General features: G+C 33.8%; 1 protein-coding gene across 2 annotated transcripts in view; it reads left to right on the plus strand.

Moving 5' to 3' along the window:
• KLHL1 (kelch like family member 1) overlaps positions 1–24,704 on the plus strand; it is a 413,312-nt gene that overhangs the window by 270,213 nt on the left and 118,395 nt on the right. For both annotated transcript variants that reach the window (XM_055244557.2, XM_055244559.2), the window contains one exon: positions 5,923–6,109. In XM_055244557.2, coding sequence (XP_055100532.1) covers positions 5,923–6,109 — 187 coding nt within the window. The remainder of the gene's footprint in view (positions 1–5,922; positions 6,110–24,704) is intronic.

A 24,704-nucleotide genomic window follows, 5' to 3' on the forward strand; every position in this document is an offset into this window, starting at 1 on the left:
GGTGGGGCTTATGTACAGTTTATATCATAATAGCTTAGGATTAGTGTGCACAGCAAGGTTAGGCTCTTGAAGCAAGTGTTGAAGGTCAAGTTCTAGTCTTGCTAGCTATTTTTGTGGGTTCACAGATGTCTCATCCTGTGGGAGCAAATATTTCCTGGATCAAATACTTAATTTTTTTTTAGTTTTCACCATAAATTGACATAGGAACAAAGAAGCATGTCCTGTACCAGTTCCAAGATGTGTGCTAAGAAAACAGAAATTTCTTTTGTACGTATGAAGTGAAGGGATTTATATTTCTGGTTCTTATATACTGCGATGTTTGTTGTCTTAAAAAATAAATAAAAAACCCAGAAGAAAAACCTTATTGCTTGAATCAAATTACTCAGAAAATGAACATTTTATAACAAACTGGCAATAGGAAGCTGGGTAGTACTCATAATAAAATTATGATCAAATTGCACCTAGTAGGATCTGTTATGGGCTGATACTTCTGTCCTACCCAAACTCACATGTGGTTGTCCTAACCCCCCCAGTAATGCTATTAGGAGGTAGGGCCTTTAAAGGTAATTAGGTTTAGATGAAGTCATTAGTGTTGTCAGAGATGAAATGCAAACACAGGCTATGGTGTTTATAAGCAAGAAACTGTTACAAGTAATAATTTAAAAATATACAACAATAGGTTACAGTGGTTATAGTTTGTCAAAATGAGTAGGAGTAGGCCAAAGTTACATTTTACACAATATTTTATTCATGAAAAGGAAAATAGTATTTGAATACAGAATACCTTGGTCATTTTATTAAATACAAGACACATTTTAATTTAATTTTATTTTATTCTTATTTATTTTTATTTGCCATGTCATATATTGAAACAAATAATTCATAATATATTTTTACGTGTATATCTATGGACATTGAACATTGTATTATTTTTTAATTTATTACTTTAAAATATTATAAACCTAGGCACATAGAGTTGATCTTTCAATACTTTATTTTTATAGAATTTATTTTTTCTTTTATAATTATCCATTATTTACAAAATTTGATATAATCCTTATATGTCTTTGCATGTATTTGTAACGTTTTCTTAGAAATTGAAGTTATTCACAAATTATCATTAATTAATCAATAACATTAGTCTATTGCCTTAAAGTTGTCCGAGTAAATGTAAATGACGAGTTAATGGGTGCAGCGCACTGACATGGCCCATGTGTACGTATGCAACAAACCCGCACGTTGTGCACATGTACCCTGGAACTTAAAGTATATATAAAAAAAGTATAAGCTAACACAGTAAGCCTTTTTTGATTTGTAGCTGTACAAGAATTCACAAGATTAAACCTCAGTAGAAGATACCACTTATTGAAATTTCATTTAATCAATCTTGTACTGTGGCCATCCTAAATCATTTTTAAAATTACTTATAACTTACTGTACCACTAACATATAATTTTTAAGTGTAAAATATGAGAAATTAAACCCAAGTCCTATTTATGTAAAAATACTATGCTAAAATTATTTTTACATGGTACTAAAGTCAAGAAGGCCTACGGTTACTTGTAAGCTAAAATTAATCCACCCTAATTAGTTAAAAGAGTCATCAAAATACTAGGGATAGCATATAAACTCGTTTTAATATAAATTATTCTCTGCATTCATATGCCAAAATTTAAAGATATTTGAATCTATGTCATGAATCTACTTTTCTAAAACCTAAGCTGTTTCCAAACTCTTGGATTCACTTTTTTATTCTGTTATAATTTTGCAAAAAGAAACGTGAAAAAGGAGTACCTTTCTAATTTTTTTCTATTTTTTTGTTTTTTGCTTATTTGTACAAATTTATGAAGTACATGAGAAATTTTGTTACATGCATATAGTGTGTTGTGATCAAGGCAGGGTATTTGGAGTGTCTGTCACCCAAGAACAATACATTTTTGTTAGGTATAGTCACTCTACTCTGCTATCATACATTGAATTTAATCCTTCTTACTGAGTTTTACCCTTTAACTCAGTTTGCTTCCTTGTCCTCCGTGTCTCCCACTCACCCTTTACAGTCTCTGTTATCTGTCTTTCAACTCTCTACCTCCATATAATGAATTTTCTTAGCTCCCACGTAAAAGTGAGAACATGTGATATTTGTCTTTTAGTGCCTGGCTTATTTCACTTAAGATAATGACCTCCAGTTCCATACATGTTGCTATAAACGGCATGATTTTATTCTTTCTTATGGCGAAGTAGCATTCTATTGTGTATATATACCACATTTTCTTTATTCATTAACCCATTGATGGACACGTAGGTTGATTCCATATCTTTGCTATTATAAATAGTGCTGCAATAAACATGTGAATGCAAGTATCCTTTGATATACTGATTTCTTTTCCTTTGGGTAGATATCTAGTAGTAGAATTGCTGGATCAAATGGTAATTCTACTTTTAGTTTTTTGAGAAATCTCCACATTGTTTTCCATAGTGGCTTTACTAGTTTACCTTCCAACAAACACTATGTAAGTTCCGTTTTCTCCTCATTCACACCATCATGTTATTTTTTGTCTTTTTAAATAGTCATTCTGACTGGGATAAGATAGTATTTCATTATGGTTTTGATTTATATTTCTCTGATGATTAATGATGTTGAGCATTTTAGCACATACCTGTTGGGCCATTTGTATGTTTTCTTTTGAGAAATACCTAGTCATGTCCTTCACCCACTTTTTAATGGGATTAGTTTTTTCTTGTTGAGTTGTTTTTTTGTTTCCTGTACATTCTGCGTATTTATCCTCTGTTGGATAAATAATCTGCTAATATTTCCCCCATTAAGCAGATTGTCTTTTCACTGTGTTGATTTTTTTCCTTTGTTGTGCAGAAGCTTTTTAATTTTATATAGTCCCATTTGTCTTTTTATTGTTGTTGCCTGTGCTTTTGATGTCTTAGTCATAAATCCTTTGCTTAGACCACTATTTATGAAAACTTTCCGTAGGTTTTCTTCTAGTGTTTTTATATTAATAGTTTTGCAACTTACATTTGTGCATTTAATTCATTTTGAGTTTATTTTTGTATATGGTGACAGATAGGAGTCTAGTTTCATTCTTCTGCATGTGGCTATCCAATTTTCTCAGCACCATTTATTGAAGACGGTGTCCTTTCCCAAGTGTAAGTTCTTGTTGACTTTCTCAAAGATCAGTTAGCAGTAAATATGTGGCTTTATTTCTGGCCTCTCTATTCTGTTCCATTGGCCTATATATCTATCTTTAGAGAAATACCGCGCTGCTTGGGTTAAGTCGGGTAATGTGATACCTCCAGTTTTGTTCTTTTTGATCAGGATTGCTTTGACATTTGGGCTCTTTTTTGGTTTGATATTTTATATATATTTTAGAATTGTTTTATCCAATTCTGTGAAAAAATGAATTTGGTAATTTGAAAGTGGTTGTGTTGAGCCTATAGAATGATTTGAGCAATGCGGTCATTTTAATGATATTAATTCTTCTGATCTGTGAGCATGGGATTTTTTTTATTTGTTTGTGTTATCTTCAATTTCTTTCGTTAGTGTTTTGTAATTTTCCCTGTAGAGATCTTTCACTTCCTTAGTTACATTTATTCCTAGTTTTATTTTTAGTCATTGTAAATAAAATGGACTACTTGATTCTTTTTCTCAACTAGATTGTTATTGGCATATAGAAACAAGAAACACTACTGACTTTCGTATATTGATTTCATGTCCTGCAACTTTATTTATCAAACCTACCAGTTTTTTGTTGAGTCTTTTGGTTTTTCTAGATATAAAACTATATAATCAGTAAAGAGGAGAAACTTGACTGGATGGATGCCTTGATTGGATGCCTTTTATTTCTTTCACTTGCCTGATTGTTCTGACTAAGACTTCCAATACTATGTTGAATATGAGAGGTGATATTTAAGGGGAAAAGTTTAAAGATTTTTATTTTTTATTTGTAATGTTTTAACTATTTATCTAGTTAAGCTATTTCTAATGTGTGTTCCAAATGAAAGAATAGTATCTTTATGATCAACTAATCCCAAATGTTCCCAAAAGAGATGAAAAGGAGAGAAGAAAAATGAGAATTCATGAGAGCCAGCTTTACATATACATAAATTTAGTACTGTAGAGGTTAATTAGTTTTCTTCTGTGGCAATGAAAAGAGTCAGATACAAGAAACTATATATTTGACACACGGATGATCAAGAGTCATTGTAGATAGAAACATAAAGTTTATGAACATCGCTGGGCCCTTGTTAGAAATAGTCCCTTTGGTGAATAAAAACAAAAAATTTTACTAAAAATAGTAGTCCTTTCAAAACTTTCCGTTGGAGATCTTCTATACATATATATATATATATATATATATATATGTATATACATATATATATACATATATATATATATATATGTATATACATATATATATACATATATATATGTATATACATATATATATATATGTATATATGTTAATGTTCAAAATAAAAGTGGGTAGAAAGGCAGCTAAGGTGTTAGTATACAACAAAAGGAAACTGAGCTAATTCAGATTAAAACTGTTCTGGGCCAGGCACAGTGGCTCACACCTGTAATCCCAGCAATCTGGGAGACAGAGACGGGTGGATCACCTGAGGTCAGGAGTTCGAGACTAGCCTGGCCGACATGGTGAAACTCTGTCTCTACTAAAAATACAAAAATAAGCTGGCCATGGTGGTGCATACCTGTAATCTCAACTACTCAGAAGACTGAGGCAGGAGAATTGCTTGAACCCAGGAGGCAGAGGTTGCAGTGAGCCGAGATCACACCACTGCACTCCAGCCTGGGTGACGGAGTGAGACTGTCTGGAAAAAAAATTATACTGTGTATCTTATGTGTTTCTATACTCTTTATGGCACCTCTAATAGTTTTATATATTAGGTAGGCTTAAACATTTTAATTAAAGTCATAATTATAGTGTTTAATTAGTCACATGCTACCATTTTTATTCATTCAGTGAACATTTGTGTACAGATGTGGTACAATATTTTTATCAATGTACAAGAAAAGATCAGTGAGTAAATGCCAAATTTTCTACTTATTTATTTTCTAAATCTATGGGACACGTTTTATTGTCACTCAAAGTTAAACAGGATCCATTAAAAAAGAAAAGGAGAGACTGAAAGAATCAAGGAGAAAAATAATCTAAAGAGCGAGAGAGAAAGAGGAAAATAAAAGATACTTTGGATGTGTGCAAATGTACACAAAATAATTTGCAGAGACGATAACCTATTATAGCAAAAAAAATAGACACAATATACTTTAAAACTACTAGTCTCACTCTATTGGTCTCTTGGGTGCTGAATTTTGGTATAAAATTTTCACTATCAGAAACTATCACTTTGCCTGATACACAACTTTTAAATCCCTTATATAATTAAGGAGATGTTATGAGGAAATGTTTTTCATCTTTATTGAGTTATTTTGAATTTAAAAGAGATTTAAACTATATTTGAAACATTTTAAATTAAATATATGAACACTTATGATAAGCTTGTAATGGCTTAATTTGTTGAAGTCTATTTTCAACAAATTAAATGTCTTTCACCTGACATGTTTATGGCCAACACAAGTAACTATACTTGATTTTCAGACAGCTTTCATAAAAAGAAAATGAATGGAAAAGCTGATCACTATAAGTGTTTTTTTTTTACTCTGTGTGGTAAAATGATAAATAATATTGAATCAAAAATAATATCCATTCTGTCTCTGTTGAAAGCCATTCATTTTACACATTTTTATTTGTTACTGTAATGAATTCTTACTACACCTTGCATCCTGCTCAATATAAGGATAATATCACAGACATTCAACTTCTAATTTTAAGGAATGACATAATGTTCATCTCTTTGAAAACATTATTAACAGCTATTGTGTATTATTCACAGATATTGGCTGACCTAGAAAATCATGCATTATTTAAGAATGATCTGGAATGTCAAAAGCTGATTCTAGAAGCAATGAAATACCATCTATTGCCAGAAAGAAGAACTTTAATGCAAAGTCCGAGAACTAAACCCAGAAAATCTACAGTTGGAACTTTGTATGCTGTAGGAGGAATGGATAACAACAAAGGTATATAATTTTGGATTTATATGACTATACATCCTGTGTTATACCGTGATGCAGCTTTAATATTGTAATGGTTATACCACAAAAAATTACATAAACTCAGCTTTAATTATTGTAATTTAAGATTAAGGGAGAAATTAAATATCTCTTTAATTGTAGTTGCTTTCTGCTTCTTATTCATCTTTAAGTTCCTTATTCATTTCTTGTGCATTATGTACAAGAGTTCATATAAAATAAAAAAGAGATTTGAATCACTTAACACAAGCCAAACAATTTGTTGGATATACTGAGAATGCTATTTCAATGCTAAGAAATGTGAAATGCAAGGCAAATTCTTGCTGGGATCTCAATTATGAAAAGAATCTCTGTCTTTGAGAAGTTGAGAATCTCATGTAGAAGCCAGATAAATAAATAGACAATTATAAAGAAGTATAAGAATGGTGAAAGTTATAATTTATAAGTTTAATTGTGTTTACTAATTTAGTCCTTCAAAAGAAAATGAATCATTTGTTTAAAAACTAAACATACGCATTTGAAGATTTTATTCCTACTTTTTTAGAGTTATTGGAAAAATCTCCAAAAATTTGTCCTCTTCATATTTTCTTATGTCTGTCTTAATTTTCATGAATAAGTACACAAGAAAAATAATACGCAAAAAGTGTAATTTTCATATGTTTGTCTCTAATAAATGATATAATTAACCATAAGTTATTTCAAGTATTTATTTAAAAAGCTGGAATTGGCAATAATAGAATATGACCAAATATCCAACATCTTTTTTAAAATTGTTATTAAGATAAATCAGAACAAAAAAAAAACTTATTTCAATCACTGTGAACTGAGCTTTCAAAATTGTAGCTGAAGGGAAAAAACTTATGTAATCAATAGAGAATGACACATTCTCATTTGTTATCTGTCAAAAAGATATCCTATGGCTGTTAGATGGTTTTCATAGTTTATTTTTAGAAAAGAGCAACTCCTGTAAATATGAAAATGCAGAAGCCTAAAGAAATGAGATTTATTTTACAAGTACAGAGCAAATCAAGAGAATAAAAGGGCAAAATGTTTGTCATCACATGGATGAATATAGGCGCTCATAAAAGAGAATATTGGTCCTGGGAGAAGGTACTAAAGCTTCGAATACACTATTATTGAAGTAGGAAAGCCTTAGAAACTTCCTTAAAACACAATATAATACCTTCCATCTGGGATAGTCTCTTTCCCAAAAGACAGAATCCAGATAGTGATTTTGATATTTACTTCAAAAAATATGATATATATATATACACACATATAAGTATATATATACATATATATATAGAGAGAAAGAGATGTATGTCTATATATATATAGTATAACTATATATCTATACATATTATTTATATAGAAATATACATATTTATTATTGTATTCAATTTCCTCTCTCAGACATTACATAGCTAGGTACCTAAGTATAGGTATATTTAGATTTACTAACATTCTTGAAGTTGTTACTTTTGTTGCTTGTAGTCATTACTTACATTGTATGTGTGAAATTATGTTATTAAATTTTTGAAAGACATTTCAGCCGGGCGCGGTGGCTCACGCTTGTAATCCCAGCACTTTGGGAGGCCGAGGCGGGCAGATCACGAGGTCAGGAGATCGAGACCACGGTGAAACCCCGTCTCTACTAAAAATACAAAAAATTAGCCGGGCGTGGTGGCGGGCGCCTGTAGTCCCAGCTACTCGGAGAGGCTGAGGCAGGAGAATGGCGTGAACCCGGGAGGCGGAGCTTGCAGTGAGCCGAGATTGCGCCACTGCACTCCAGCCTGGGTGACAGAGCGAGACTCCGTCTCAAGGAAAAAAAAATAGACATTTCAAATTGCTTTCTAATTATTATTCACATGGAAATGTCACAGTTTACTTGAGCTTAACCCTATTATTGAACACTTTGCTGGGATTCAATTATTTTTTATATAAATAATACCACCATTAGCACCCACATTCATAAAAGTTTATCCTAATCTCTGAGTATTTCCTTAAATATACACCTAGATGAAAAATTAGTGGGTGGGAAAGAAAAGCCGTTGTGATATATAAGCTTATTTATTTTTCGAAAATATATAAGAATTTATAATATTACCAAGTTATACAGAGTGCCAGTTTTACTGTCTCGTCAAAAAAATTTTGTCTTAAAAAACCTTTTTATATGAGTAAGTTTTAACATAACAAAATATAAAGAATCGTATAATCAATCCCCAAGTGTTCGTCATTACATTTATATTTCCTTTCTTAGTAGTGAAATTGAAATTTTTGTATTTTAATTTTTATGCATTTAATCACATATATAATAATGAATACTGATATATTAATACCTCTTTTCTAATTCTTGCATTTTTTTTGCAGTTTCTTGAGCATAGTTTGGTCAGTAGTAACAGCCTATGGTACAATCCTGTCATTTTCTTTATTTTAAAGGAAATAATGTTAATACTTCAGAAGTCTGCTGTAAATATCTAGTAGGTAGCATAACACACCTGGCAATGTTTGAAAGAATGATGGATATTGTATAAGAAAATATATAGATGCTTTGAATAACATTAAGTTTTCTAAGACATAATTTACTTTATTTTACGCAGACACTTAGAGTAAGAGAAAATAGCCTTCTTCCAAACAAGAATTGGATGATTTGAGACTAAGAGTTAGCATTTGTGAGGACTGCCTTACTCTTGTTTGGCTTTCAATAGCTTTGCCTAGTTCTGAGATAAATCTATGCCTTACAACTATTTATAAGCTAAGTTTAGCATCTTAGCTTCCATTTTCTGCCTGGATTTCTGCCTCTTGCTGTGTACATCTTCGAAATCAGCAAATGCCCAGAGAAGACAAGCGTGTTGCCCTGCCATTCTCTTTTCTGAGGGACAGGAGTCTCAGGTCTTGACTGCCTTGATTGCCCTGAGCTGCAATTTGTGTCTTTTCGGCCCCATCAGACTGCCCAGAGGCCTCAGCCCACATGTATTGCAAGGTCTATAAGCCTAGAGCTGCTTATGAATCAATCATTTCTAAAGGCAAAAATGGCAAAGAATGTCAGGCTCATTTCCATTCACATCCCCTCTTTCTGGGACTTCAGGCTTTTAAGTGTCAGCTCTATTTTTTAGTCTCTAATGTCTTAAAACAGCTAAATTTTGTACTATGAACTAAAGCTTTATAGTTACTCATGTGGGAACAGTTTGTCTGACACAAACTACTCCATCATGTTTAAAAGAAGCCCCTGTGTATTTGTAATTTTGAGGTTGTCTATTTCTGAAACTTCTTGAATTTTTTCAGATTTATGTATTTATGAATTTTAATGTTCCTACTTCACTTTTTTTTCATTCTGTCCATTATTTCTTAACAATTACACATTTTATTTTATATCCTGTGGCTAATAATTTCAACATCTGAAAGATTGGGGTCTAAATCTGTTGTTTGTTGTTTCTGACAACTCTCACTCATGTTAGTTTGATTCCTTCTGTGTTAGGTAATATTATTTTAAAGTCATGATTAATTTTCTGTACTCTCTGGGACTTCTTAGGGGCCTAAATTTTGCAGATGCCTTCCTCTAATGAGCCTGAATCTGCTTCAACCCAGAACCAAAGGCACCACTACCTTAGAGCCATGCCAGCCCCCTTTAACCATCCAGGCTTAATGCAGCATCTCTGGTTCCTTGTTCTCCCACCTTGTGTTTGGCCCAAGGCAGATGCTCCAGATCTTATTGTTGGAAACCTCTGTCCACAAGAGATGCTGGCTTTTGTATTCCTTTAGCTCTCTCCCTCGTTTCACCTCACTGTTCCTTCAGCCATTTGACTATGCCCTTGAAAATTTCTCTTATTTTCATGTAAGACGAGAAATGCAAATAATTTTTTTTGTGATTTGCCCAGGTGGGGTGGTATTAGAATTAGAGGGCATTTCAGCCTGAGTCTTCTATTCTCCAACAGCCAGAAGCATCCTATTTCTCTTTTATTCTAAAGTTTCCTCCATAGATTATTTCACTTGATTTATGTCCTATAATTTTTGAAATATAGGTATTTTGTCTATTACTAAACCATTAACACTCTGAAGTTTTTCAAACATTTTGGATATTTGTAAGGTAGACTCATTGACATTGTCATAGTCAATTAATTTTGCAGTATTCACAAATTTAATAGTACTATTTTCAGTTATAACTTCTACATCTCTAAAATGCAAATAGTAATCCCACCTCAAATTTTAAATTATATCATGTATTAAATTAGAACATCTCTAATTACAATGTAAATGACTATTCGTTAACAATTTGATCAAATCCCACACTTCTAATAGTGAGTGTAATTCAAAATCTGGAACCTAAACAGGAATTGATACATGCCTTAGAACTGAGGGATTATTAGCAAATATTCAAAACTACAAGTACAAATTACTGAATACTCATTTGTTCTCCTGTTATACATTCTCTTTTTCAAATGATAGACAACTTGGCAACAGAAACTTTCTAATTTTAGAAACACTATTAATTGTGATAACATTTGTTATCAATTGTAGACTTTCAGTAAACATCTACTAAATTTAAATTGCAACTAATTTAACTGATCTAAATGCATATCCAAAATGGACAAGTCTCACATGTATTTATGAATTATAAATTCACTTTGAAGTATAATATACTATTTATCAATATAAACTTTGTGTTAATATGAAATTCACCTTTGTAATATTTTGAAGATGTGAAAAGCAAAATGTAATTAGAAGATTGTTGTTACCTACACAACTCTTCCCATAGGACCCTTCAAGCAGAAAACAATTTTATGGATCTAGGATACTTTTCCTCATTAACTGATTATTTTTAAGTAATAGATATTACATCAATGACATAAATACATACATATATATATTTAACTAATTGTAATTTCATTTTTTCTCCCCCCCAATTTATGTACTTATTTATTTATTTTTATTTCAGTAGGTTTGTGGGAAACAGGTGTGTTTGGTTTACATAGATAAGTTCTTTAGTGATGATTTCTGAGATTTTGGTGCACCCATCACCTGAGCAGTGTACACTGTACCCAATGTGTAGTCTTTTGTCCCTCAACCCCCACCCTTTCATCCCTCCCAAGTCCCCAAAGTCCATTGTATTTTTCTTATGACTTTGTGTCCTCATAGCTTAGCTCCCACTTATAAATGAGAACATATGATGTTAGGTTTTCCATTGCTGGGTTACTTCACTGGGAGTAATGGTCTTTAACTCCATCCAGGTTGCTGCAAATGCCATTATTTAGTTGCTTTTTGTTGCTGAGTAGTATTCCATGACATGTATGTGTGTGTGTAGCTAGCTATCTATATATATATAGATATAGATATATATGTGTGTGTGTTTGTGTGTGTATATATATACGTGTATATATATGTGTGTGTGTATATATATGTGTATATATGTGTGTGTGTGTGTGTGTGTGTGTGTGTGTGTATATATATATATATATATTCAGAACTACAAGTGTATATATATACCATTATTTCTTTATCCACTCATTGATTGATGGGCGTTTGGGCCGGTTCCATATTTTTGCAATTGCAAATTGTATTGCTATAAACACACATATGTGCAAATATCTTTTTCATATAATGACTTCTTTCCATCTAGGTAGATATCCAGTATTGGGATTGCTGGATACAATGGTGGATCTAGTTTTATTTTTTAAAGAATCTCCATACTGTTTTTCATATAGCGGTCATACTAGTTTACATTCCCACCAGCAGTGTAAAAGTGTTCCCTTTTTCACCACATCCTTGTCAACATCTATTTGTTTTATTTTTTGATAATGGCCATTCTTGGAGGAGTAAACTGGTATCGCATTGTGGTTTTGATTTGCATTTCCCTGATCATTAGTGATGTTGAGCATTTTTTCATATGTTTGTTGGCTATTTATGTTCTTTTGAGAATTGTCTGTTCATGTCCTTATCCCACTTTTTGATGGGATTATTTATTTTTTCTGGCTAATATGTTTGAGTTCTTTGTAGATTCTGGACATTTGTCCTTTATCAGATGCATAGTTTGTGAAGATTTTCTCCCACTCTGTGGGTTGTCTGTTTACTCTGCTGATTATTTCCTTTGGTGTGCAGAAACTTATTGAGTTTAATTAAGTCCTATCTATTTATCTTTTTTGTTGTTGTTGCATTTGCTTTGGAGCTCTTGGTCATAAAGTCTTTGCCTAAGACAATGTTTAGAATAATTTTTCTGAAGCTATCTTCTACATTTTTAGTGACTAGGTCTTAGATTTAAGTCTTTGATTCATATTGAGTTGATTTTTGTATAAAGTGAGAGATGAGGATCCAGTTTTTTGCCATGTGGCTTGCCAATTATCCCAACGAAATTTGTTGAATAGGGTGTCCTTTCCCCACTCTATGTTTTGGTTTCCTTTGTCAAAGGTCAGTTGGCTTTCTTTCTGGGTTTGGCTTTCTTTCTGGGTTTTCTATTCTGTTCTATTTGTCTGTGTGCCTATTTTTATACCAGTACCATGCTGTTTTGGTGGCTATAGTCTTATCATATAGTTTGAAGTTGGATGATGTGATGCCTCTAGATTTGTCGTTGTTTAGTCTCACTTTGGCTAGGCAGGCTCTTTTTTGATTCCATGTGAGGTTTAGAATTTTTTTTTAAGTTCTATGAAGAATGACAATATTTTGATGGGAATTGCATTGAATTTTTAGATTGCTTTTGGCAGTATGATTATTTTCCCAATGATTCTACCCATCCATGAACATGGGATGTGTTTCCATTTGTTTCTGTCATCAATGATTTTTTTCAGCAGTGTTTTGTAGTTTTCCATGCAGAGTCTTTCGCCTCCTTTCTTAGGTATATTCCTAAATATATTATACTATTTTTTGGCAGCTATTTTAAAAAGAGTTGATTTCTTGATTTAATTCTCAGCTTGGTCGCTGTTAGTGTATAATGGTGCTACTGATTTGTGCACATTGATTTTGTATCCTGAAACTTTACTGAATTCTTTTATCAGATCTAGGAGCTTTTTGCATGAGTTTATAGAGTATTCTAGGTATACAATCATGTCATCAGTGAAGAGCGACAGTTTGACTTCCTTTTTACCAATTTTGATGCCCTTTATTTCTTTCTTTTGTCCGATTGTTCTGGCTAGGATGTCCAGCATCATGTTGAATAGAAGTGGTAAAAGTGGGCATCCTTGCCTTGTTCCACTTCTCAGGGGGAATCCTTTCAACTTTTCCTCATCCAGTATAATGTTGACTGTGGGTTTGTCATAGATGGCTTTTATGTCCCCTCTATGCCAGTTTTGCTGAGGGTTTTAATCATAAAGGGATGTTGGATTTTGTTAAATGCTTTTTCTGCATCTCTTGGGATGATGATGTGATTTTTGTTTTTAATTCTGTTTATGTTGTGTAGCACATCTATTGACTTATATATCTGAAACCATCCATGCATCCCTGGTGGATTATCTTTTCGATATACTGTTGGATTCAGTTAGCTAGTATTTTGCTGAGGATTTTTGCATATATGTGTATTAGGGATATTTGTCTGTAGTTTTCTTTTTTGTTATGTCCTTTCCTGGTTTTGGTATTAGGGTGATAGCAGTTTCATAGAATGATTTACAGATGATTCTCTCCTTCTCTATCTTTTGGAATAGTTTCAATAGAATTGGTACCAATTCTTCTTTGAATATATGATATAATTCAGCTGTGAATCCACTGGGTCCTGGAATTCTGTTTTCTTGACACTTTTTTTATTACCATTTCAATCTTGCTCCTTGTTATTGGTCTATTCAGAGTTTCTATTTCTTCCTGGTTTAATATAGGACAGTGGTATATTTCCAGGAATTTATCCAAATCTGCTAGCTTTTCTAGCTTGTGCATGTAAAGGTGATCATAGTAGTCCTGTCTGACCTTTTCTATTTTTGTGTTATCAGTTGTAATATCTCCTGTTTCATTTCTAATTGAGCCTATTTGGATCTTATCTCTTCTTTTCTTGGTTAATCTCACTAATGGTTTATGAGTTATGTTTATCTTTCCAAAGAACCAGCTTTTTGTTTTACTTATCTATTGTATTTTCTTTTTCAATTTTATTTAGTTTTTCTCTGATCTTTGTCATTTTTTTTCCTTCTGCTGGGGTTTGTGTTTGGTTTGTTCTTGTTTCTTTAGCTCCTTGAAGTGTGACCTTTGATGGTCTGTTTGTGCTCTTTAGACTTTTTGATATAGACATTTAATGCTATGAACTTTCATTTTTCATTGATTTTGCTGTATCCCAAAAGTTTTAATAAGTTGTGTCACTATTATCATTCAGTTTATATAATTTTTAAAATTTCTACCTTAACTTCACTGTTGAACAAACAATCATTCAGGATCAGATTACTTAATTTCCGTGTATGTGCATGATTTTGAGGGTTTCTTTTGGAGTAGATTTCCAATTTTATTCCACTGTGGTCTGAGAGAGTACTTGATATAATTTCAATTGTCTTAAATTTGATAAGACTTGTTTTGCGGGTTACCATACAGTCTATCTTGGAGAATGTTCCATGTGCTGATGAATAGAATGTATATTCTGCAGCTGTTGGGTAGAATGTTCTCTAAATATCTGTTAAGTCCATTTGTTCCAGGGTATAGTTTAAGTTCATTGTTTCTTTGTTGACTTTCTGTCTTGATGACTGTCTAGTGCTGTCAGTGGAGTATGAAAGTTCCCCACAATTATTGTGTTGCCATCTATATCATTTCTTAGGTCTAGTAGTAATTGTTTTATAAATTTGTGAGCTCCAGTGTTAGGTGCATATATATTTAAGATTGTGATATTTTCCTGGTGCACAAGTCCTTTTATCATTATTTAATGTCCCTCTTTACCTTTTTAAACTGTCATTGCTTTAGTCTGTTTGTCTGATATAAGAATAGCTACTCCTGTTCTCTTTTGGTGTCCATTTGCGTGGAATATCTCTTTCCACCCATTTACCTTAAGTTTATGTGAGTCTTTATGTGTTAAGTGAGTCTCTTGAAGATAGCAGATACTTGGTTGGTGAATTATTATCCATTCTGTATTTTTTATGTGGGGCATTTAGGCCATTTACATTCAATGTTAATATTGAGATGTGAGGTACTATTCTTTTCATCATGCTAGTTTTTGCCTGAATACCTTCTTTTTTTTTTTTTCCACTGTATTATTGTTTTATAAGCCTGGTGAAATTTATGCTTTAAGGAGGTTCTGTTTTGGTGTATTTTGAGGTTTTGTTTCAAGATTTAGAACTCCTTTTAGCAGTTCTTGTAGTGCTGGCTTGACAGTGCCAAATTCTCTCAGCATTTCTTTGTCTAAATATTATTATATCTTTTCTTCATTTAGGAAGCTTAGTTTCACTGGTTACAAAATTCTTGGCCGATAATTGTTTTGTTTAAGGAGGCTAAAGATAAGACCCCAATAGTTTCTAGCTTGTAGGGTTTCTGTTGAGACATCTGATGTTAATTTGATGGGTTTTTCTTCATAGGTTATCTGATGCTTTGCCTCACAGCTCTTTAATTGTTTTACCTTGTTTTTCACCTTTCTCTGGTGCCTTCTTGAGTAGCTTAATAACCAACCTTCTGAATTCTTTTTCTGGAAATTCAGAGATTTATTCTTGGTTTGGATCCATTGTTGGTGAGCTAGTGTGATCTTCTGATGGTGTTATAGCTCCTTGCTTTGTCATATTACTAGAATTGTTTTTCTGCTTCCTTCTTATTTGGATAGACTATGTCAGAGGAAAGATCTGGGGCTCGAGGGCTGTGTTCAGATTATTTTGTCCTGCACAATGATTCCTTGATATGGTGCTCTCCTCCTTCCCCTTGGGATGGAGCTTCCTGAGAGCTGGACTGCAGTGATTGTTTTTGCTCTTCTGAGTCTAGCCACCCAGCAGAGCTACTGTACTCTGGGGTGGTACTGGGGAGTGTCTGTGGAGTCCTGTAATGTGATCTGTCTTCAGGTCTCTCAGACATACACACCAGCACCTGCTCCAGCTGAGGTAGTAGGGGAGTGAAGTGAATTGTGTGAGGGTCCTTGGTTGTAGTTGTGTTTAGTGTGCTGGTTTCCTCAAATGCTGGTTGTGCTAGCAGTTTCTTGGCCTCCAGCCAGGAGGTGGCACTTTCAAGAGAGCATCAGCTGATACAAGCTTGCCCTAAGATTTCTTGGATAAGTGTACTTTGGGTTTCTCAGGCAATGGGCGAGGCCTTAGAGCTCCTAAGAGATTATATCTTTCATTTCGACTACCAAAGCAGGTAGAGAAAGGCTTGGTGGGTGCAGGGTTAGGCATATCTGAGCTCAGACTCTCCTTGGGCAGGGCTTGCTGTGGCCACTGTGGGGGATGGAGGTGTGGTTCTCTGGCCAATGGAGTTACTTTCCCAGGGGGATTATGGCTGCTTCTGCTGCGTCATACAGGTTGCCAGGGAAGTGGTGGAAAGCTGGCAATGACGGGCCTCACCCAGGTCCTACACAGCCAGCAAGGCCAGCCTTATTCCCATCTTGCCCCACCATCAGCATGGAGTTTATATCCAGGCAGCTGATAAGCAGGGCTGAGATCTTGCCCCAGGCTACAAACCTCCCTGCTGAGAAAGCCAGCAAGGTTTTTAGGCCTCATCCCTCCCCACTTGCTTTAGCCTCTGTGTTCCTATGGCCTGTACTTCCCATTTGCACTCCAACCCTGGATTGTACCCAGGAATATTGGTGTTCAGTCAAAATTATTAGAAAGTTCAGCTGGAGGTTTCCTTCTCCCTGTGGTCCTTTCCCAATTCCACTGGCTGCTTTCCCCAAGAACCCCTGTGAGATGAAGTTAGAAATGGTTTCTCTGGGTACCGAGAGTGCCTACAGGGCTCATCCTACTTCTTCTTCTATTTTTATATTTCACTTGGCTCTCTACATTTGTTTCAGCTCTAGATAAGGTTAAATACTTCCTTTGTGATCTGGATTTTCAGGTTCCCTCAGTCAGGTGAGCATATGTGCTTGGAGGCGGACTTTCCCCTGTCACATTTTGGGCACTCACAGTTTTCTAGCTGTTCATGGAGTGTGCTGTGGCAAGCCACTTCTTTCAAATGGTCTGTGAATTCCTTTGGTTTTCCTGCTATGTTCCTGCATTAGTTCTTCGAGCAAAAATTCATTATGTTTTTTCTGCTGTTCTGTCCATCCAAGTGGGAGCTGCAAGTTAGTCCTGTATCCTATCTGCCATTTTCACATCAATGACATATATTATAAATACTTCCTTCCAAACACCACGATATACAAAATTTTATTTACTTCCAACAACAAACTTATCTTGCGAGTGTTTTCCAAGCCCATTTTGAATTTGAAGAGATTAAGAAACTTTCTTAGTTTCTACCATTTAGTAAGTAGAGTTTTAATCTAAGATTTTGTGTAATTCCAAAATTTGTATTATTTCTTCTTCTCTTTTGCTCACATTTAACCTGTTAATGATGAGATGTGCTAAGAATAACTTTTTTTTTTTTTTTTTTTTTTGAGACTGGGTCTCACTCTGTCACCAGGCTGGAGTGCAGTGGCACGATCTTGGCTCACTGCAACCTCCGACTCCTGGGGTTCAAGAGATTCCCCTGCCTCAGCCTCCCAAGTAGCTGGGATTACAGCCACACACCACCACACCCAGCTAATTTTTGTATTTTTAGTAGAGACGGGGTTTCACCATGTTGGCAAGGATGGTCTCTATCTCCTGACCTTGTGATCCGCCCGCCTTGGCTTCCCAAAGGGCTGGGCTTACAGGCGTGAGCCACCATGCCCTGACACTAAGAATGACTTTTTTAAAAGGCCCGCTAAATACTTGACATACATTAATTCTTATTATATTATTTTTATTTAAAATTTTACTGAAGATGAGAATCAGTTCTCAAGTGCAGTGTGTGAAGGAAAAAATCTCAGGCCAGCTAAATAAACCTTATCTTATGATTTTAGAAAACATATTTGAAATATAAGAAATTATATAATTGAAAAAATTAAATATGCTCTATTGTATTTATTTCCATTTCATGTTTTATAAATTAATTTTATATACCAAAATTATAAATATATTATAATTTTACCTTATTTTCAAATTCTGTTTTATTAATTTCCATTGAGATTTACCTTTTAATAACATGCTTTCAAACTCTAATGTAACAGATATTACATTAAAATTCAGCCCACATTTTAAAATTTTATTCTAATTATAAGCACGAAGAACGATGAAATTAGTATCTTTAAATGTCCAAAAATGTACATATGAATGTCCAGAAAATTTTTCTAGACAAAATTCATTTGTCTAGAAATTGAATGTCCAGAAAAATGAATACAAGTTTATAAAGGTCTCAATTAATACATTCTTATTAAAATAAAAATCTTACTATAAGTATCCTAAACACTCTTTTTTTAAAATTGAAATTTCATGGCCATATATTCTCTTAAAAGAACACATTATTTATGTGAACAAAAAACTTTTACTTATTTTTCAATTTAAAAATAAGGGTTTTATATATTTAAGGTTTAAAACATGATACTTTGAATATGTGTATATTGTGGAATGGCTCAATCAAGGTAACTAAGTTGATTAAGTTATCTTGATTGAGATCAACTAAGTTGATCTTGAGGTAACTAAGATAACTAAGTTGATTAAGTCATCTTGATTGAGATCGACTAAGTTATCAATCAAGATAACTAACATATAAATTGCCTCAAATATTTTTCCCTGCTGAGAACAGCTAGGGGTTTTTTTGAGACAGAGTTTTGCTCTTGTTGCCTAGGCTGGAGTGCAATGGCACAATCTTGGCTAACTGCAACCTCTGCCTCCCAGGTTCAAGCGATTCTCCTGCCTCAGACTCCTGAGTAGCTGGGATTACAGGTACCCACGACCATGGCCAGCTGATTTTTGTGTTTTTAGTAGACACAAAATTTTACCCTGTTGGACAGGCTGGTCTTCAACTCCTGAGGTCATGCGATCTGCCTGCCTTGGCCTGCCAAAGTGCTGGGATTACAGGCGTGATCTCACCAACTTTCAAATAGACAATACATTGTAACTAACTACAGTCATGTCGTAGAGAACTATTATATAATAGATCTCTAACTTATTCCTTTTTCCAAACTAAAATGTTGTGTTCCTTGACCAACATTTCTCCAGTCTTCACCACTAGATTCTCAGCTCCTAGTAACCACCATTCTACTCTCTGCTTCTATGAGTTTGGCTTTTTTAGCTCCTATGCAAAAGTGAGATCATTCTGTATTTGCCTTTCTGTGCCTAGTTTAGTTCACTTAACATAATGTTCACTTAACAAAAGCAACTTTAAGACACAAAATAAATAAATCTTATTTTTCTGTAAGTATTTCTAGGCCATATTGTATAAATGTCAAATAAAACTTCTATAATTCAATACAAGGTCATTATATTTCCTACTGTCAGAGAACTATTAATATACTATCTGGGATATACCCTATCAGCAATATTTCCATCTAACTTGGCTTCAGACTTCAGTTACCAGATTTGCTCTGCCCTCTGTAGCTAATCAGTTATCAAGGGCTGTCTGATTTACATCCACATTTCTACTACCTTAGTTGAAACTTTATCACCTCAGCCCTGTAGTCCTGGTATAAAACATGCGCTTCTTAAATGGATTTATTTGTTCTTACAACACAGAAATACGTTAGATAGTGATCTCCCTATCTCCAGTCTCTCTCTCCAGTCGCATCCACCCAGCTCTCTATTATCAAATTAATTTATCATGACTTTTAGCATGATCATTAAAATACAAAATATAAATATAAATAAAATACAATAAAAACCTTCATTAGATCCCCATTCCCCAGGTAAGGACTAATATTCTTTGCCCATGACAAAACTATTCTTCATCACGTAATTTAACTGGCAGGTTTTTCCTATTTTCTTTCCATCAAAAATTTCTTGCCAGTATACTTCTAAACTTTATCATATTTTACCACTCACCACCCCAGATCTGAAGCTCCCTTCCGCTCCCAGTACTACTCATACGCATACATTGCTTTATGCTTGATGTCTTTCTTCTTTTATCCCCTTTGTCTTTGCTTATCTCACCCTGCTTTAAAATCCTCCCATCCCTGGCTTCTCAGTAGCCTGACCAATTCAATGATGTAGAAAAAAGCTGTTTTTAATCATGTTTATTTTATCAACATATTATAGAATTTCTGAACATAAAAAAGTGAGAAACAATCATATAGTTAACATCCATATTCTCCTCTAAATTATATTGTTACTAGTATGCAACATGGCTTTATCACATACGTATCCATCTATCATTTTTCTATCACTCATCAATTTTTCAATGCATTTCAAAATTGAAAACATGAATGAACCTGATCCTAAACACATCTGGATACATATTATCATTAGATTTCAATTTTTTTAAAGATATTTTTGGCAAAATTTACATTCATTGAGATGTGCAAATCTTAAGTGGTCCTTTAAGTGAGTTTTCACAATGCATACAGGTATGTAAACCAAACACCAAACATGATAGGGCATTACCACTACCCCAGAAAGCACACTCATATTCCTTCCCCGTCAATTTCACCTTCCACATCTCCAAAGACAACTACTCCTTTGAATATTTTTTCAACCTACGTTAGTTTTGCCTATTTGTAGACTTCAGATAAATGGAAATCACACATTTTGTATTCTTTTATCTAACATTTTTTCAATTAGCGTATTATTTTTGGAATTCATTTATGTTGTGCATATCCCTATCTTCTTTTTAATTAATTAATAGTAATCTGTTTATCCATTCTCCTGTTGATGAAAACCTGAAATATTTTCACTTTTAGCTATTATAAATAAAGCTTATGTAAACAGTCATGTACAAGTATTTTTGTGGTCACTGCACATATATGCTGATTATAAGTCATTCACCTTGTAAAAAACGTATTCACGAAAAACATCAGAGAAAATATTGTCTTACTTTTTGGGAACTGTGTCAATATGTCACTGAGTGAATTACAACATAGTGTTATTTTCCTTATGGCTATTTATTAATAAATCTATTTGCTTTTTTGTGGTCTTTTCTACTAATAACATTTCATATATTGTGTAACAACCTGGACTTTTGGGAAATTTTATACATAGAAACATTCTTTGCTATACCAGAATTATAGGATGTATTTTTATTTAATGTCAAAGCTTTTGAAAAATTTTATGTTAGCACTGTTTCACACTCAAGTAGTCTTGATGTCTGACTTTTAAAGGATGCTTCTATGAGCATGCAGTACTTAATGTGGTTCAGAAATACAAACATACACTTGTAGACTTATATACATACATATATATGCACATATATATATATACACACATAATGATATACACACCAAAAGGTGACTTAATACCGAGAGCAAAATTTATTAATAAATACCCAAATGGATAAGAACATTTAATTTACTCTATTACACTGGAGTCATATCAACTATACAGATTACTCAAGGAATCCAACCATACGAGAGAGAGAGAGAGACAATTTCAATGATTAGAGAGATGCCAAGCTCAGTTTCTCTGGAGTAAGCAAGCAAGAGGTAAGAGAAGTGAAAATGCTAATGCTTCAGAAAGTCCCAGTATCCATGTAGTGTGGGGAATAGAGTAATACAGTTAATTACTTATTTTGTATTTTGTATAAAAGTGAATTATACAAAAGAAAACAAAGTATTTTATTTTGTATCGTAAACACAACACTGAGCTAAAACTAGATTTCCACACTAGATTTAATATTTTAATAGATGGTGCTATATATGCATGTATATATATCTAGTCCAGTTTCTAATATGAATTTATTAGAAATGTAATATCAATATCAATTTAATCTTTATCAGGTAATTATATTAAACCAGTTATTCTATATTATAAGGTTAATATAATTGAGTATATTTTATAGCAATTATACACATCATTATTTTCACAAATATTATACTATTCTTAATAGATACTTGGCCTATTGTTATAAGGTTGTAATCTGAGGTATTTTTGTTGCATATAACTTGTAATATTTTTGTAACTGGCTCTATTGGAGCTATTCCTTTTAAGTGACTCAAGAATCTCTACTGGTGACCATTGCAATGCCCACCTCTGAAGCGTGGGTAGAAATAAGTAATGACTTCATATATTTGAAAGTCTGACTAATTAGAATCGTATCATACAATTATTTGTTTAGGTGCTCATGTGTTGAATAGACAATGTCACTTTCTGATAATGCTGCTGGTATTTTCTCCCAAATCAAAAACATGACCTTTTAAAAATGTTTGTTTCAATAATTAGAAATTATTAATTTTGAAATATAATTAAAATGGTATCCTTTCTGTCTGCTCCTTATATGTTTCTTGGGTTTCCAGATTATAAACTCATTCCTTTGGGATTATCTAAATCTGCTACAAATATTCATTGAGTGCCTACTAATTTCTAGTCACTGTTCTTTTTTTTTTTTTCTTTTTGAGACAGAGTCTCCCTCTGTCGCCCAGGCTGGAGTGCAGTGGCGTGATCTCGGCTCACTGCAACCTCCGCCTCCAGGGTTCAAGCGATTCTCCTGTCTCACCCTCCCAAGTAGCTGGGATTACAAGTGCCCACCACTACACCCAGCTAATTTTTTTAATTTTTGGTAGAGGTGGGGTTTCACCATGTTGGCCAGGCTGGTCTCGAACTCCTGACCTTGTGATTTGCCTGCTTTGGCCTCTCAAAGTGCTGGGATTACAGGCATGAGCCACTGGGCCCGGCCTAGTCACTGTTTTTAGTGCTAGTGAACAAAACTATAAAAATCTCTGCCATGTGTTAGCCTAAGTTCTATTAATAGGGCCATAAGCAAAAAAGTTAGTAAAAAAATAGTTTATGTGATGTTTATTTGTGCAGAAGTATAAAGTAAAAATGGGGGAATGGAGAGTACAAAATGAGGGGACAGTGCTCATATTTTATGTAGAAGGGAAGGCCACTTTGGTAAGTTAAATCAGATATACAAGTTGCTATCTGAAAATTTAATTAATTTCTTTCTAAAAATGAAGAGCTCTTTAAAGTATTATGACCAAGGCCAGGTGTGGTGGCACGCCCCTGTAATCCCAGCACTTTTGGAGGCCAAGGAGGGTGGATCAGCTGAGGTCAGGAGTTCGAGACCAGCCTGGACAACATGATGAAACCACATTTCTACTAAAAATGCAAAAATCAGCCAGGCATGGTGGCACACACCTGTAATCCCAGCTACTTGGGAGGCTGAGGCATGAGAATTGCTTGAACCTGGGAGGCGTAGGTTGTAGTCAGCCAAGATCATGCCACTGCACTCTGGCCTGGGCGACAGAGTGAGACTCTATCTCAAAAAAAGAAAAAAAAAAGAAGACATAAATAAGTAAATTATTATGACGAGGGAACATTTGTTAAGCTTTTTAATTTTTATTTTCTCCTAATAATTTATGATTTATGGATATTTTAAAAGCAGGGTTTGTCAAACTATGACCATATCTAGCCTACCATTTGTTTTGTATGGTTTATGTACTAAGAATAGTTTGTACATTACAATGATTGCAAAAAAAATTCATAATGAAATTTTTATTTTTTAAAATTCAAATTTTATTGTTCATAAACTTTCATTGGGTTTCACCTATTCGTTTACCTGTTGTCTAAGGCTGTGTTCACTCTATAGTGGTCATGTGGTCGCAAGAAAGAAACACACAAGGTGATCCACAGAGCTTATGACTTTTACTATTGCCCTTTCCAAAAAAAAAAAAAAAGAGTTTTAGGACTGTTATTATAGAAGAAAATAAACCTCTACTGTATTTTTCTTGAAAATTTCTTGTGCCAAACGTCACATTTGTTTGACCCAAATCTAATTTATCAGCAGCTGGAGTGGGCAGTTTCTGTGCAAGTTTGCAATGTCACAGCACGGGCAACCTCCTGTGCTACCTGCTTTTCTACCTAAGAGCATTCTTTGATGTATTCAGAGCAAATTCGGCCTGCATGTCCCTTGAACAGGCATCCCTGTAGTGGCAGTAAAGGATGAGGTTGAATCTCCAGAGGCCATTCTCAACTAACTTGGTATGAAAGTCTGTTATGCTATTCAAATTTCACTTCTAGTATTATCACTTTCCCTTTTTATACTACGCTTACGTCTCTGTTGGCCGATTCCCTTTTTCAATTATCCTTTTTATTTTTTGTAAAATGATACCAAGCTTATCACTAGGAGACAGAGAGTAAACACAAAAGCCTGTGCATGAACTTGATAATGATCACCTCCAGACTTTGACAGAATTGACATGATGAGTTACTGATGGTGATGTGCATCTGTTAAGTAATGACTTGTGGACTGAAGAGTTAGTAGTAAAATTTGTGCTTAATGTAATTACTCACAGTGAATACATTATGATAACCGATATGTGAACCCTGTTATTGGCAGACTGGTGTTACTTAACTAAACCATAAGTAACTGAAATTCATATATATCAGAACAAAGTGAGGACTATCTGTGTTTGAGGAGACAATATAAAATTACACAGTTTAATATAGAGAAATAGAACTAGAATGACAGGGTGTGGGGCTGATGGGCCCTGCAAGATCCTAGTTAATAGATACAAGCCCATGAAGGAGCCGCCCTCTTTTGATTTGGCTAAAGG

Source organism: Symphalangus syndactylus, chromosome 15 (genome assembly GCF_028878055.3).
Source record: "Symphalangus syndactylus isolate Jambi chromosome 15, NHGRI_mSymSyn1-v2.1_pri, whole genome shotgun sequence".
Classification (NCBI taxonomy): domain Eukaryota; kingdom Metazoa; phylum Chordata; class Mammalia; order Primates; family Hylobatidae; genus Symphalangus; species Symphalangus syndactylus.